Raw genomic sequence first — 15,834 nt, 5'->3', positions numbered from 1 at the left:
GGAATTCACAATCTCTGCTTCCACTCTATGAACATCCAGCTCCTCTGTTTGTAGCAGCAGCAGACCACCACTGGGGGAGATTTGGAAAAGCCCACAACACCACTAAATGGAAAAAGGAGCTCTCGGTCAAGGAGCCAAATACCAAAACAGGTCAGATATAGTGTAGTAATGTATTACTGGTGCATAAGAATCACATACAAATGATAAAAAAAAAACACCCAGATGCCGAGTAGTAAAAACATATATGGCATTTCTCTTAGACCCGGTTCACACTGGGGCGACTTGTCAGGCGACCAGGTCGCCTGACAAGTCACCTGCCATAGATTAGCACAGGACCCGTTCTAATAGGAGCGACACAAGTCGCTCCGACTTAGAAAAAGGGTCCTGTACTACTTTAAGGTGACCTGGAGCGACCTGCATTGACTTCAATGATATGAAGTCTGTGCATGCCGCTCCGTGGTCGCGGTGCGCGCTGTGCACCGTGACCTCACAGGTCGCCCCGGCAAGTCGGGTCGCTGCTATGTGAACCGGCTCTTACCCAGATTTATTTATTTCTTTTTTATTTATTTCAGGTACTTGTATAGCGGCGTAAGTTACGCAGCGCTTTACATATACATTGTACATTCACATCAGGTCCCTGATGGCCACCATTTTTTATTGTTTTTACGTGATTCTTATGCACATGATTTATAGTGGATGTTTTAATTTGCTGTTGCTTGTTGTTAAAGCACTGCACCTTTTATTATTGTTACTTTTGTGATAGCTTTCTCTATGCCTACCTATTGCTAGCAGCGTTCTATTTATTATTTTTTTTTTTTTTTTAGTGCTGACTCCTTACATTTATCTTTGATATCTTAAATGTTAAACTAGTATGGGTGGTGCAACTAAAATTTTACAACTGAAAATCCTAGCCAAATCAGTGACCTTACTTTTCTTTACATCAGTTTTGTAGTACCGTGTGGTCACCAATCGACCTCCTCTTTGTAACTAAACAGCAATGTAGAAGCTGTACACTGATGACGTCATATATATGCAATATTTGCTTGTTGTAAAAATATGTTGGTTTGCCTTCCAAAATGAAGGTGTAATTTTAACCTTCCAAATCCAAGTTTTCAAAAAAAAAATAGCATTCTCTTCTGGGTGTACATGCAGTGGAGAATGCATAGGGGCATACATTTGCCCATGTACTGTATTCTTCCTGTGGCCAGGCTATTACAAAGAGGTTGGGGGTAGGGGTAGTGGGGGACAGTAAAAATGAGCGGCTGAGCTGCAATTTTACTGCCCACTAGCCCCCCCTTAAGCTGCAAAGGCAGTCAAACAGGGTTGTACTCTTGGCACGGCCATGATGCTTTGCTACACAGCAATAATTAATCCCCCTTTCACATTTGGCGGACAATACACAGCACCTTTGGGTTGCCTCGTGGGGGAGTACACCAGAATGCATATTGTATAGCCAGCTTCAGCCATGTGCATGAGCCTTTAGACCAAATTAGTGAAGGTAACTAGGTAAGGGAAACACAAAACCCTTAATAAAAAAAGGCTGCAAAGGTAAGTATTATGTTTATACTGTTTTGGGTAGAGGGTGCTATAGAAAATCTTTATATGAGAGAATACCTATTTTTAGTGTTTATTGGCATTATAAGGAGATGTGTATTAATAGTCTGTGCTATATTTGCAGGTCTGTGGCTGTATTAACAGAATGCATGAGAAACAAGATCCTTGCAAAGTTCTTCAGAGAAAGACAGGAGGTCCTCCAACACTCCCTTCCACTAGGGTCCTACCTTTTGAAACCTGTTCAGAGGATCCTTAAGTACCACTTGCTGCTGCATGTAAGTGTTCAGAGCATAGACACTAGCTGAATTGACAGCCCAAATGTGTGTGCCAAAAGGTGCATAAAGGAACGGAAGAATGCACAAGTTGGCTGAAGATCAATTACTAGGTGTAGCCGGCAGGAAAAGTCACGATCTTGAGAACTTTAGATTATGGTTTAATGATCTAAGACAAGTCATTGTTTACTTATTATTAATGCTAATAAGTAAGAAATTGTAATTGCCTTCAGTCACATAAAACAACTGACTATTTTTGGTTTCAGACTTTTGTCATTTATGTACAAACATAGCCAAAAAGTATCAAAGCCAATTTAACAAGTCTAGAACAAGGCTAAAAATGACAAAAGACCCAAGATGCATGTAGTCTCGCATAATCTGCATAATTCCACATTTTTTTTACTCTTTATTTAAAAGTTTTCAAGGTTAACAACACAGAAGAAGACAGGTTTGTCAATTGCACATGAAAAAATGGCAAACCTGGTGTACACTCTTTAGGAAAATGTATAAAGCGAAAACTCGCCAAGGCCTGAAACTAGACTTGGTCAGATCAGCTACACAAGGGAAATATATACTGTATTTTCTGGCGTATAAGACTACTTTTGAACCTCAAAAAAATCCCCCAAAAATGGGGGGTCATCTTATACGCCGAGTATAATATCTCAAAGGTAACCTAAGTATTACCGGTAGATGTAATCACTCAAGACGCTGGCTGTGTGGGAATCCTGTACCGGTATACCGTATGTACCGTAGTTTCAGCTACATACAGTGTACCGTTCTGAGCCAATCACGGAGAGTGATGTATTCTATTATTGAATGCAAAGCCTGCTCGGATTGGCGGAGTAACATGAGCCCACCTCTCTGACTCTGCCAATCCGAGCAGGCTTTTCATTTAATAATAGAATACATCGCTCACTGTGATTGGCTCAGCGCGGTATGCTGTATGTAGCCGAAGCTACGGTACATACGGTATACCGGTACAGGATTCCCACACGTCTTGAGATTACATCTACTGGTAATACTTATACTTAGGGTACCTTGGAGATATTATAAGAGATTACATGTATTACAGTACTTGGGATACCTTGGAGATCTATGAGAAATCTGATGTTTTTCAATGGTGTTGCCTTGCTTCGGAAGTGGGGTAGTCTTATACGGCGAGTATAGCCCAAAACCTATGTCTTATACACCCAGTCGTCTTATACGCCGGAAAATACGGTAGTTCCACAAAAGATAAACCTGGTATACATTCCCACGAGGATGACACCTAAGATGAGACAATTGCCACGTCCAGAAAGCCGGCTAAGACACTTACTGACCAACATCACTCCACTCACAGTAAAAATTGAGAGGCGGGTGTGTTAGGCAGGTAGGTGGTAAGATTCTCACGGGAGCTTAATTGTGCATCCCAACGAAAAATGGAAGCAGAGACCCTACAGGATAGAGAGGAAAGTGTGAAAGAAAAGGGGGGGGGGGAGGATGACCCAGGACATACCCTCACTTAAAACCCTCCACATTTTTAAACTAGATAGTTAGGCATTCATTTGCGATCTTATGTAAAGAAACAGAGGTTACATCTCTGATTAGCAGTTTAGGCTGGCGGTTATAACTTGGTAGATCAGTCAAGGGGTTTCTCACATAATACATTCACCATAATGTATGGAAAGAGATAAGGGCACACAAAGTTTAAAAGTTATATTTTTTTTTGTTTTATCTGTGCTGGTTATCTGTGGATATTGTTTGCTTCAGTAAGAGTAATGTAGGATGAGGGGTGCAGGGGATGTGATGAAGAATCTAACAACTATATATCGATTCTCTTGTTTGGTGGTGGTTTGTACAGTCAAAGAGTTATTTTCATGCTGCCTCCAATAGCACGTTCTACCGTTTTTTTGTTTTTACTAAAATAATCACATGACACAAGGAGTGGAGTTTGTAATAGTGTCATCATTCAAATGAACATCTAAACTGCTTTTTGTTGTAACTCCATGGACTAATTATATACAGTGTGTGTGTACAGTGAGTATACCCCTCACATTTTTGTAAATATTTTATTCTATCTTTTCATGTGACAACACTGAAGAAATTACACTTTGCTACAATGTAAAGTAGTGAGTGTACAGCTTGTATAACAGTGTAAATTTGCTGTCCCCTCAAAATAACTCAACACACAGCCATTAATGTCTAAACTGCTGGCAAAAAAAGGGAGTACACCCCTAAGTGAAAATGTCCAAATTGGTCCCAATTAGCTATTTTCTCTCCCCGATGTAATGTGAACCATTAGTGTTGCAAGGTCTCAGGTATGAATGGGGAGCAGGTGTGTTCAATTTGGTGTTATCGCTCTCACTCTCTCATACTGGTCATTGAAAGTTCAACATGGCACCTCATGGCAAAGAACTCCCTGAGGATCTGAAAAAAAAATAATTGTTGCTCTACATAAAGATGGCCTAGGCTATAAGAGGATTGCCAAGACCCTGAAACTGAGCTGCAGCATGGGGGCCAAGACCATACAGCGGTTTAACAGGACAGGTTCCACTCAGAACAGGCCTTGCCATGGCCAACCTAAGAAGTTGAGTGCACATGCTCAGCGTCATATCCAGAGGTTGTCTTTGGGAAATAGACATCTGAGTGCTGCCAGCATTGTTGCAGAGGTTGAAGGGGTGGGGGGTCAGCCTGTCAGTGCTCAGACTTTTTGCCGCACACTGCATCAAATTGGTCTGCATGGCTGTCGTTCCAGAAGGAAACCTCTTCTAAAGATGATGCACAAGAAATTCCGCAAACAGTTTGCTGAAGACAAGCAGATTAAGGACATGGATTACTGGAACCATGTCCTGTGGTCTGATGAAACCAAGATAAACGTATTTGATTCAGATGGTGTAAAGCGTGTGTTGCGGGAACCAGGTGAGGAGTACAAAGACAAGTGTGTCTTGCCTACAGTCAAGCATGGTGGTGAGAGTGTCATGGACTGGGGCAGCATTAGTGCTGCCAGCACTGGGAAGCTACAGTTCATTGAGGGAACCATGAATGCCAATATGTACTGTGACATACTGAAGCAGAGCATGCCCCCCCCCCCCTTCGAAGACTGGGCCGCAGGGCAGTATTCCGACATAATGACCCCAAACACACCTCCAAGACGACCATTGGCTTTCTAAAGAAGCTGAGGTTAAAGGTGATGGACTAGCCAAGCATGTCTCCAAACCTAAACCCTATTGAGCATCTATGGGGCATCCCAAAATGGAAGGTAGAGGAGTACAAGGTCTCTAACAGCCACCAGCTCTGTGAAGAAGCCATGGAGGAGTAGAAGAGGACTCCAGTGGCAACCTGTGAAGCTCTGGTGAACTCCATGCCCAAGAGGGGTAAGGCAATGCTGGAAAATAATGGTGGCCACACAAAATATTGATACTTTGGGCCCAATTTGGACATTTTAACTTGGGTGTGTATTTACTTTTGCTGCCAGCGGTTTAGACATTAATGGCTGTGTGTTGAATTATTTTGAGGGGACAACAAATTCACACTGCTATACAAGCTGTACACTCACTACTTTACATTGTAGCAAAGTGTAATTTCTTCAGTGTTGTCACATGAAAAGATGTAAAAAAATATTTACAAAAATGTGAGGGGTGTACTCACTTTTGTGTGTGTTTATGTATGTATGTGTGTGTATATCTCCAACTCCAGGTAAAAAAATAAATGTTTGCAGCAGATAAAAGAGATGCAACTTGTGCTCCATATTTTTCTTTCTTCTAATTGCCTGCCAATTTTTTTAAGAAGATAACTTCACCTTTTAAAAAAAATAATTGCACATTTTTTTTTCTTTTTGCAGGTAAAGGCAGGTGGGAGCATGGAAAGCATTGCACCAGCGATCAGAAGATCAAGGGTACCATGCAGGACTCCTACAAACTGTCTGTGTAAGCTGTCTGCCCGTACATCGTATGGGCAGGCAGTTTCCCAAAGACAGGAAGAATCAAAGAACTACCAGAGCACTCTACAGCACCCTGGTAGTTCATTGAGAACTACATCCCGACAGCCGCAAAGGATGTCGGTACTTGTAGTTCATTCATTCGCAGATCTCTGTGAATGAATGACGCAGTTGTGTGGACAGAGCCTCACATGGCCGCTCTGTTTTCAAAGAAAAACAGCGAGAAGGGAGAAGATCCCTCACCTGTTTTTACAAAGATGGCTCAGATCGGGGAGCAACTGCAGGTGTGGGAATATGTTCCATGTGCACTTATCCTTTAAACATACAATATTCACCTATTGCGAACAGTTCTCAAATTTGCAGTAAGCTTCTACTTACAAATAATAATATAATATTAAACGCACTCTTCTGAACACCTGTAAGAAAAGGATTTAAAGTCAAAGTGTAGCCAAAATAATAAAGAACAGAAAATCAGCACAAGAAACATAACTTACGGTCCCTAAGATCTGTCCCTTGTGCCGATGCCTCTGCTGTTAGGGGAAATCCTCCTCCATCCTCTGTTTATAGAGACTGTTCTACAGCTTCTATGAATGAAACAAGATCTATGAATGGAGAGGGTGGACCATCTACTGACTGTAATTTATGTGCCTTGTGCTGATTTTTGTGTTTATTTTGGCTACACTTAGGCTTTATTAATATTTTATATGAGGCAGCTTGTGTATCTTGGAATGCCCAAAGCTTTCTTCCTTTGTCTGAAATAAATTTATTTCGTTTTATTTATGTGAACTATTTTAATTCCTGTGTTTATGGGACTCCTTAAACTGGCTGACTATTGTAATGCTACAATAAACGTAGAGGACAATTATAAAAGTAGCCAAGGTCTAACCGAACAGAGCATTTTTGCTGAAAGCTCTTTCTAAAACAAATGTATGGTTTATCCATTTCCTTTGTGTGTTTATGGCTATGGAAATAAGACACACAGAAAGACCTACTGGTACAGGTTCTAAACCCAATAATAACAATTTTAAAATATTGAAGCCTGCAAGTCCTTAGATGTGGTGGCTGCAATCCCTTTTTGTTTTGTTTTTTTTCAGATGAAGAACGTTTTCTATATATATTTATTCTTCTATAGAATACAGAAAAAATCCTGTTGATGTTACCAGAAATCCTGGGTGCCTGTAACTTCCTATGTACTGAATTAAAATGTCAAACAATGTTATTCTGTGCCTTCTGCGCTATCGTCTGTGAACTTCAAAGACCTTGTCTTTCTATGTAATAAAGATGAGGAAAGGGTGAGCTGCTTGTCCAAATCAGAGGGGTAGCCTAAAGCAGGGATCCTCAAACTACGGACCTCCAGCTGTTGTGGAACTACACATCCCATGAGGCATTGGAAAACTCTGACATTCACAGATATGACTAGGCATGATGGGAATTGTAGTTCCTGAACAACTGGAGGGCCATGGTTTGAAGACCCCTGGCCTAAAGTGACAAGGCAACTCCTCAATAGTTAAACTAAAGTAAAGAGTATTGTCTAACGGATGTTTGTTACTGGCTTGATCAAAAGGTGAATATAAAGGGGAATATAAAAAGAAAAATAATGCAACCACCACATTTAGAGCCTTGTAAGCTGCAATATGTAAATTTTTGGTTTTGGGTTAGGATGCGCTCTAAAGAAGAACTGTGTACCTTCTGGTTCAGCTATCCTTTAAAGATTTCCTCCCACTTCTCTGATTGCAGCCCACCAAGACTAAAACTCGTCACACATGGTACAATATACCATACAATCACTGTGCAATCAAATTTAGATCTACTAAACTGTCCAAATAATATCTAAAAAATCAGACAGGCCTTTGCACTACATACTTGTTGGGTCTAATGGAGAATGCTCAAATAGATTGTAACGCGTGGTGATTATATTTACTTTGGCCTTGGTTCCAGTAATCTTTGCTTTCCTGCTCTCCCCATTGCCTTACAGACTTTCTGCAGAAACAATCCTGAATGTGCCCTCCTCTTTCTGGATATGTGCACTACAGCCTCACTCATTCCTATGGGGAAAGCTGTACTTTGGCAAACCACTGGAGGCAGCCATAAGTGTGGTTTCCAATAGGAATGAATGGGGTGTTGGCACCCATGTGCAAGAAGAAGAGAGCTAGTGGGGGTGATTTATTTATTTATTTTTTTCAAAAGATGTGTGCGTCTCTGGGTGCAGCAGCGAAGTAAAAAGGACAGTTGTCCTTTAACATCAATAAAACATCTGTGATCGGCTAAAAAAATCCACCACAGTTGAAAACGTTTCCACTGAATTGGGTAGGTTCTGATTGTCAGTGAAAGTTTGCTGGTGCTCGTAGACATGGATATATTTCAGCCGGATTGGGTCAACAATCATTTCCTGCCTGTGGGTTCTTTAATTTATCCAGCTGGAAGCTTGCACAGGGAATTTCTTTTTAAGCTAAGAGGTCACTAAAGGACAGTCTACAATTGTTTTGGACTTCTAGTGTGTCTTGTAATAGGATTTGGTAGTTGAGGATTATTCGCTTTTGGCTGTCAATGTATTAAAGGGCTGACTGCGCTTTAGTAAATGGTACAAATAAAACATTAGTCTAGTACAGGGGTTTCCAAAGTTTTCAATGGAAGGACCATGTCGTATATTTTAGAAAAAAACAAATCAGTTTGATAAATCAATTATTAATAAATGAATAAATAACTTTTACTTGGATCCTTTTTGGAAACCGCATGAAATGATTCAGAACAAAAGAGAATTTTAGTAAAACAAAGCAAAGTCCCCCCTTACATCAAAGTCTCCATTTTAACCCCCCTTACATCAGCAGGGAAGACTTAACCCTAACGGAGGGCTGGATGCAATCCTGTAGCAGGCTGTAGTTTGGAGACCAATTAGTCTAGTGGTATGCTTACTATTGTAAAAATGATTTTGTTTCAACAGTTTATAATTTCTTTCATAAATTAGGAGATATCCAACCACCTCGACAAAGATACAGAAGGATATGATGTTGTACTTGATGCCATAGACACAATGCAGCGAGTTGCATGGCACATCAATGACATGAAAAGGAAACATGAGCATGACATCCGGCTACAGGTTTGTTTTCACAATGTTGTATAAGTGGATCCCTACACTCCAGACTTAAAGATGAACTCCATGGATTCAGCTACTCTATAAAACATGCAGGCATACTGTGAGTTAAGTTCAGGGAGGTGTATGCTGCCATCTGGGCTTTTTCCTATTTACATCTAGCAGGTTTATGGCACACTGGGAAGACAGCTATCGCTATAATTCCGTGAGTTCCAATGCTGGATCTTTCGGGCTCTTTCAGCAGCAGAGTCAATACAGCTTCTATGTCTGCCCCTTCCCTCCTCCTGTCCAATTACAGTAGCCCTTGTATTATGTGAACTCATTCACATAAAATGCAAAGGCTTCTGTGAATGGGTAGCAGAGGGGGGTGTGCTGCTCTCCTCTCAGAGCGTCTCTTCCGGGAGCTCCATATACCTGTCGGATGTAAATAACTAGGATAAGTCCAGGAGGTGGATGTACCTCGTTGGACTTAACTAATAGTATGCCTGCACATTTATCAAAGTGGCTGAATTTTTGGAATTCCACTTTAGGACTAATAATAAATGGGAAAACACTCTCAGAAAGAGAGAAACATATTACCTAATTAAATATAACAATGGACAGTGGTGTTGCAATTAAATATTTAGTAAGATGGCCTCATTGGGTGGCGACCTGTAATAGAATCCTATCATACACAAACATAGATAGATATATATATATATATAATATATATATATCTGAATTTCATTCCTTCCTCTGTGTGGCATAAAAATTATAAAAATTGTAATTTTCCTTTTAATTGCTGTAGCATTTTTCCCCAGGAATAAATGTAGCAGTAAATCACATGTACCTCTTTAAATCCGACTCATTCCAAGTATTGCACGGCATCACTGATATGGGCCCCCCAACTATACACATTTTGCAGTTTATAGGGCCCAGACCCTGGTAGAGACCGTCTTTTATCCCGTCACCACTGTGTTGTATTTCTTCCCTTGTCTGCACTACTTTCTGTCATTATTCTTGATACAATGTCTACTCTACGTTCTCTGGTATCCTCCCTCAATTCTCTAAATGCCTAGTTCAGTGTCAGAGCTACATTCTTAGAACTCCCCCTCTACAGTCTTCTAGTTCCCGTCTCCCTCAAGCACATTATCGTTTTTGGCACCTCTTCTCCTGTTCCCCCTGTTGTTCACACAGCATTCTCTGGCAGCTCCCAGTACCCAACCATTCACACTATATTCTCTGCTAGTTCCATTATTCCCCTCCTCTACACTACACTTCCTTTTTCTTCTGCCCATATTCCACACATTTGCTGTTTTCGGGTTCCTCTGCCTAGTTTCAACTCAACATTCTCTGGCACCTCTATTCACTACGTATACTGCCATCTCCCGTTACCACACGATATTCTCAGGCACCTCCCCCACACTACATTATCTGGCAGCCCCCTTACCCTGCCAGTCCTTACTGCCACCCTACCTATACTCTCTGGTTTCTCTTTTTTCTTCTTTCCACATTACATTTTTTGGGAAGAGCTTGTGCAATCCTCAGAAGCTCTACCTTCTGTTTTTCTGAAGGTCTCCCATCACTGTGCACTGCTCCCAATTATGTATAACCAATAACGTCAAAAACCTTGTGGGCTAGCAACACTGTCTCCTATAGTGCTACTTAATGCTGCTGCTACCACCTACTAGGAGTCCCCACATCCAAATGGATATAATATATTACTAACTGTGTGTAGCCCTCCTCTGTAATCATATGCTTTAAAAAAAACTCGCACATGAATAAAAAAACGTTCACAAATGGATAATGACAATAACACCACGCTAGTGTTAATAATACTCCAAAAACGTTAAACCAATCGTGTAAACAGTCACGGAAAGTGAATTATAATACATTTTTAACACTCCCATAGAAAAAGAAATATCACCAACGGTGCAATGTTGTTAAAAGAAGAAAAAATAAATAAAGTTCTCTAACAATATTGCACCATTGGCCATATTACCTTTTTGTCTGGGAATGTTACCCTTCACTATGGAGACATGAGCCAGATATCTTAAAGGGACCTGTCATCATTCCCCCCCCCCCCCCCACCAAGCTCATGTGACCTACATGATGTAAATTATATGGGAGCACATAAGGTACATGGAGGTGGAGCACTGGTGACTCGCAATTATTTGGGCACTTATAATATAAGGACGGAGAGCCCTGCATGAGTGAAGTGGACTTTTGAGCACTTTCATTTATGGACGTGTGTTTGTACACCTATTTCAATATTTAAAATTTAGGTGTACAGTATTTGGATTAGGGATCGAACGATTATCAGCAAAGCCGATATATCGGAGGCCGATATGCACTTTCCCCGATATATCAGAATCGGCCCCTGAGGTTACTGATATTGCCGATATTTAGGGGAAAGTGCTTGTACCGGAGTGATGCCTGCAGCTAGAGGCATCACCCCAGTACCGGCGTCCAAAGCTGACGGTCGGCTGTCTTGTAATGACAACTGGTGTGGCTGAGAAGCCGCTCGGCTGTCATTACAAGGATCGGGATCTCCCCCCCCCCCCTCCTGCTGCCTTCCGCGGCTCGCCCGGGTCTCCCGTCCCACCAGCCTGCACGGTTGCCGAAGAGAAGCCCCAATCAAAGCCACATTCGGCTCTGATCGGGTCTCCATGTAAAAACCCGGAAGTCATGTCATGACACCACTCGGTACTCTGCGCCAAATTAAAAAAAATTACAGCATTCAAAACAGCTAAACTTGGCGTTTTGAATGCTTTTAAGTGCAGAGGTGGGGTTTGGGGTCCTCCACAAGAGTATCTGTCAAAAAAAAAATATTTTTTTAATGTACGAAAATATCAGCCAATACCGATATGCGATGACCAAAATATCGGTATCGGCAATAAAAAAAAAGGATATTGGTCGAGCACTAATTTGGATTGATAATACTGAGGGTGTTCTAATTTATTATAATTCACTGTATGTGATTTGTTTACACCATTGGTTTATCATTTTGGGAGTATTATTAACACCAGGGTGGTGTTGTTATTTTTATCTATTTATGAAAATTTTTACATGGTTTATAGTATATGATATCAGGGCTGCTGTTAGAAATCGCAGGGGCCCCATACAGACTACCTGGCAGGACCCTCCCAAGAAAATATTAAAGATATATTTAGCTAAAATTACAACAAAATCACTATTAGCAGACACAAATATAACATAACTCGCATAATTCCTGCTAAATCTAAAAAAAAAAAAAAAATAAATGTTATATAAAAATGAAGATTAGATGAGAAAAATATACAGGCTGGGCAGTTGGAGCTCAGTGATCAGAGAGACAGAGAGAGAGAGAAACAAAGTTACAAATAAACTCCTGAGCAGAGATAACAGAGCCAATGCTGGGAGGGGGGCCCACACAGGGAGGGGATGTAAAATTTTTACATGGTTTATAGTATATGATATCAGGGCTGCTGTTAGAAATCGCAGGGGCCCCATACAGACTACCTGGCAGGACCCTCCCAAGAAAATATTAAAGATATATTTAGCTAAAATTACAACAAAATCACTATTAGCAGACACAAATATAACATAACTCGCATAATTCCTGCTAAATCTAAAAAAAAAAAAAAAAAAAAAAATGTTATATAAAAATGAAGATTAGATGAGAAAAATATACAGGCTGGGCAGTTGGAGCTCAGTGATCAGAGAGACAGAGAGAGAGAGAAACAAAGTTACAAATAAACTCCTGAGCAGAGATAACAGAGCCAATGCTGGGAGGGGGGCCCACACAGGGAGGGGGATTAGTGAGGGGCGACTCTCTCTTTCTCAGCAGATAAAAGCTGATAGCAGGGAGAGGGACATCTCAGATTCAGGTGCTGGAGGAAGATTTCTGTATTTGTTGTCCATCACTAATCCCCCTCTCTGTGTGGGCCCCCCTGTGTGCTCGGGCCCCCTACAAGAGGGCTGGTTGTCCCCCCTATTCTCGGCCCTGTATGATATATTCTATTTATTCATTGTGTGAGTTTTTTTTAAAAGCCCGTTATTACAGAGCAGCACTACACCCAGTTAGCAATTTACTATATATATCCGATGATGTACTATATATATCCGATGATGTATCTTGTCCTGCATATGCTAAAGTCTCCCCCCCCCCCCCCCAAATCATGTTAACCCCACTCCACCTGCCTTCTCTCCTCCTCACTCTTTCCAGTACTTGGTCAGCTGTATCTTCTATCTCTCTCTTTGTGAGCATCTCTGATGCCTTCTGTCTTCACCCTGGTACTCACACTTTTTTGTCCCTTTTTCGCTCATCTCCCTAATCAGCTACTATTATGTCTTCCCAGCCTCTCGCAATATTCCATGGTCAACAGTCAGTCCTTTTTTTTTATCTCCACCCCCAAAGATAAACAGCTTCCACTCTGCCTCCTGTAGGTGTCCCTTGATCCAAAAAAGGTTTGCCTCTTCTGTGTCCCCCCACCCACCATCCATGCACAGCTGTTGTTGTTTCTGTGCCCCACTAATCCACTACACCACATTTAATACTATCAATATTAGAAATAAAACACAACCTAACTGGTTCTTTTGATTATGAAAGCAGAGCTTTATGTCCTGGTTCAGGTCTGCTCAGTTATGACTTGCTGAAGAGGAGTGGCCACCAGGAAAAGGGTTGACTTTTAGAGGCACAACCTAGAAAAGCATACATGCTAGAGTCTAGCATAGACCATTTATAAATCAATAAATAGTTTATTCTAGATTAGGGTTTTTTCTTCAAAAAACACCACATAAAGTAATGTGATTGATAAGGGCCAACAGGTTTAATATACTAAGCTATTTGCCATAATGAACATTATTCTCAGCAATTCAATGAGTGCTTAGCGAATTAGAAATTATAGCACCTAAGACATGCATTATAACTTGGTGATATGAGACTAATCTGTGCAATACTAGAGCAGGAAGGAGGGAGGGAAAAAAAAATAAAGAAAACCCAAATGCAACTTAAAAAGAAGAAAGGAAACAAATCCCCTAACTGGAAAAACTATAAAGAAAAACTTTTACTGACAAGAGGGGACAAATTGGGGGGGGGGGGGGGTAATGGTAACTTAAGTGAATACTTGGTATGCTTTCACTTTTTATATTAAAAAAGAATAGCGCGCAAATGCAAAAGAAATTACTACCAAATCTGAAGAGAGTCCATAAATAAAAATGGGGGTTTGGTCCCACCATATGGCCATATCGTGCTCAAGCCCACTACTGCGTCAAAGCACCCCACTATCAGTGGGTCCTAGCACGATATGGCCATATGGTGGGACCAAACCCCCATTTTTATTTATGGACTCTCTTCAGATTTGGTAGTAATTTCTTTTGCATTTGCGCGCTATTCTTTTTTAATATACATGTCTTTTGGTTCATAGCTGCAGCAGCTTTGGAAATACATGGGTATGCTCCCCCAAATTGTTTGCCTGTTTATTATGCTTTCACTTTTAATGAGCCCAAATATTGTAAGATGGAAAAACTATAATAAAAGGCTTTGTAATCATTTTCCTACACTTATCAGTGTCTGTAATTATTCAGGCTTGGCCTGAGCCGACCCTGCAATTAGCATTTTCTAGCTTCTACATGAAATAATAGAGGTCAGACACACATGTTTCCCTCTGTGTTTGGGCAGCTGCACAGTTCATGTGTTACAAATACTCTGCGTGATGTTGATTTTTATTAGAGTTGAATATATCAGCATAGTTTAATCAGCACTGCTTATGTTCTGTTCAAAGGTTTTCACACTTCCTTCCTGCTAATAGTGTGATATCTAAGGCATTGTTTTTTTTTTTTATTAATAAACGGCACTATAATAATAGCTATGCCCTTCTTTAAATATAGGATTTTCACTTTTAACAGTGTGTAAAAGTCTGAAACAGTTGAACAGAACTCTTTTAACACTTGACAAATAATTTGCAGTAGTAACATTTTAAACAAAATAAAAATTAGTAAATGGCTATGTTTAGAAAAAATGCAGCAAAACTTTATAGATTATAAAGTTTATCTGTGTGTTTTAAATGTTTCTTTTCTGTTACAAAGTGTATGGGGAGTAGTGGAAAAATTGGGCTGTTGCCCTTAGCAAGCAGTCAGATGATCTGACATGTAAGGTTCTCCTTGGGAATAACCAGGCCAAGTAAGACTGTGGTGGAGTTGGGCAACATTAGGCCAAGTAGACCTTGTGGGGACTGATCGGATCATGTACTATAGGTCTTTTAGTGAAAGTGATGGTGTTCAGGCTAGATTTGAATTCACTTAGTTAGAACAATGATAAAGCCACATTGGCCCTCCCTAGGGGGTAATGATCGAGTCACATAGGTCTTACCTAGGGATGGGTGTGATTTTGGGCCATATAAGCTTTTCCTAGTTGGGGGAGTGGAGAGAATTTCTGTAAATGTCCCTATTGGCCTTTATCTAGACAAAGGGAATGTGTTCGTAGTGGTCACTAATCTGGACACACAGGGTTTTTTTGTAAGGTCTGATGAGGATGTGTAGGGCTTCCCTAGAAGCAGTTTCTACTTACAATTTCCCTTGGTTTAGTAATCTTATTTGAATTATTTAAAAAAACGGGTGAGGCTAGAAAAAGAGGAATTTAAATAGCAGTAAAAACAAACAAAACCAATATGTCAAACGCAAAAGATGTTTTGAGTGAAAAATCTTTTTTGCTTAATTCATTTACGTTGATGGAGTTTTCCACATTTGTCAGAGAAGAAGCTATGCATGACCCCGAAGCTTTATGTTCTGGGTTACTAGGCAAACAATACCCAGTGGATTGTTATGAATGGATGTTTTCTCCAATGTGAGAATACCAGGTGTGTACAAAGGAGCCTAAAATAGTGTTTTTTTTTGTTTGTTTTTTTTAATAATCTGCATGTTGGTCTTAAAAAAATTACTTCAACCCTTATTGGTAGAGGGAGCGATGGTTTCCATGGTCAAAAGATGAAGGCTCATGCAAACAAATATGAGCCTCGTCCTCCAACAATATTTTAAAATAT

The 15,834-nt window shown here is 40.5% G+C and overlaps 1 protein-coding gene across 1 annotated transcript in view; it reads left to right on the top strand.

Annotated features, from left to right (window-relative positions):
• The window catches only part of PLEKHG1 (pleckstrin homology and RhoGEF domain containing G1), a 247,362-nt gene that overhangs the window by 196,681 nt on the left and 34,847 nt on the right, over positions 1 to 15,834 (top strand). Inside the window, exons 6-7 of the mRNA XM_082249953.1 lie at positions 1,679 to 1,829; positions 8,708 to 8,839. Coding sequence (XP_082106079.1) covers positions 1,679 to 1,829; positions 8,708 to 8,839 — 283 coding nt within the window. The remainder of the gene's footprint in view (positions 1 to 1,678; positions 1,830 to 8,707; positions 8,840 to 15,834) is intronic.

Source organism: Pelophylax lessonae (genome assembly GCF_965119305.1).
Source record: "Pelophylax lessonae genome assembly, chromosome: 3".
In the NCBI taxonomy this organism is placed as follows: domain Eukaryota; kingdom Metazoa; phylum Chordata; class Amphibia; order Anura; family Ranidae; genus Pelophylax; species Pelophylax lessonae.
This window is presented reverse-complemented; position numbering and strand designations above follow the sequence as displayed.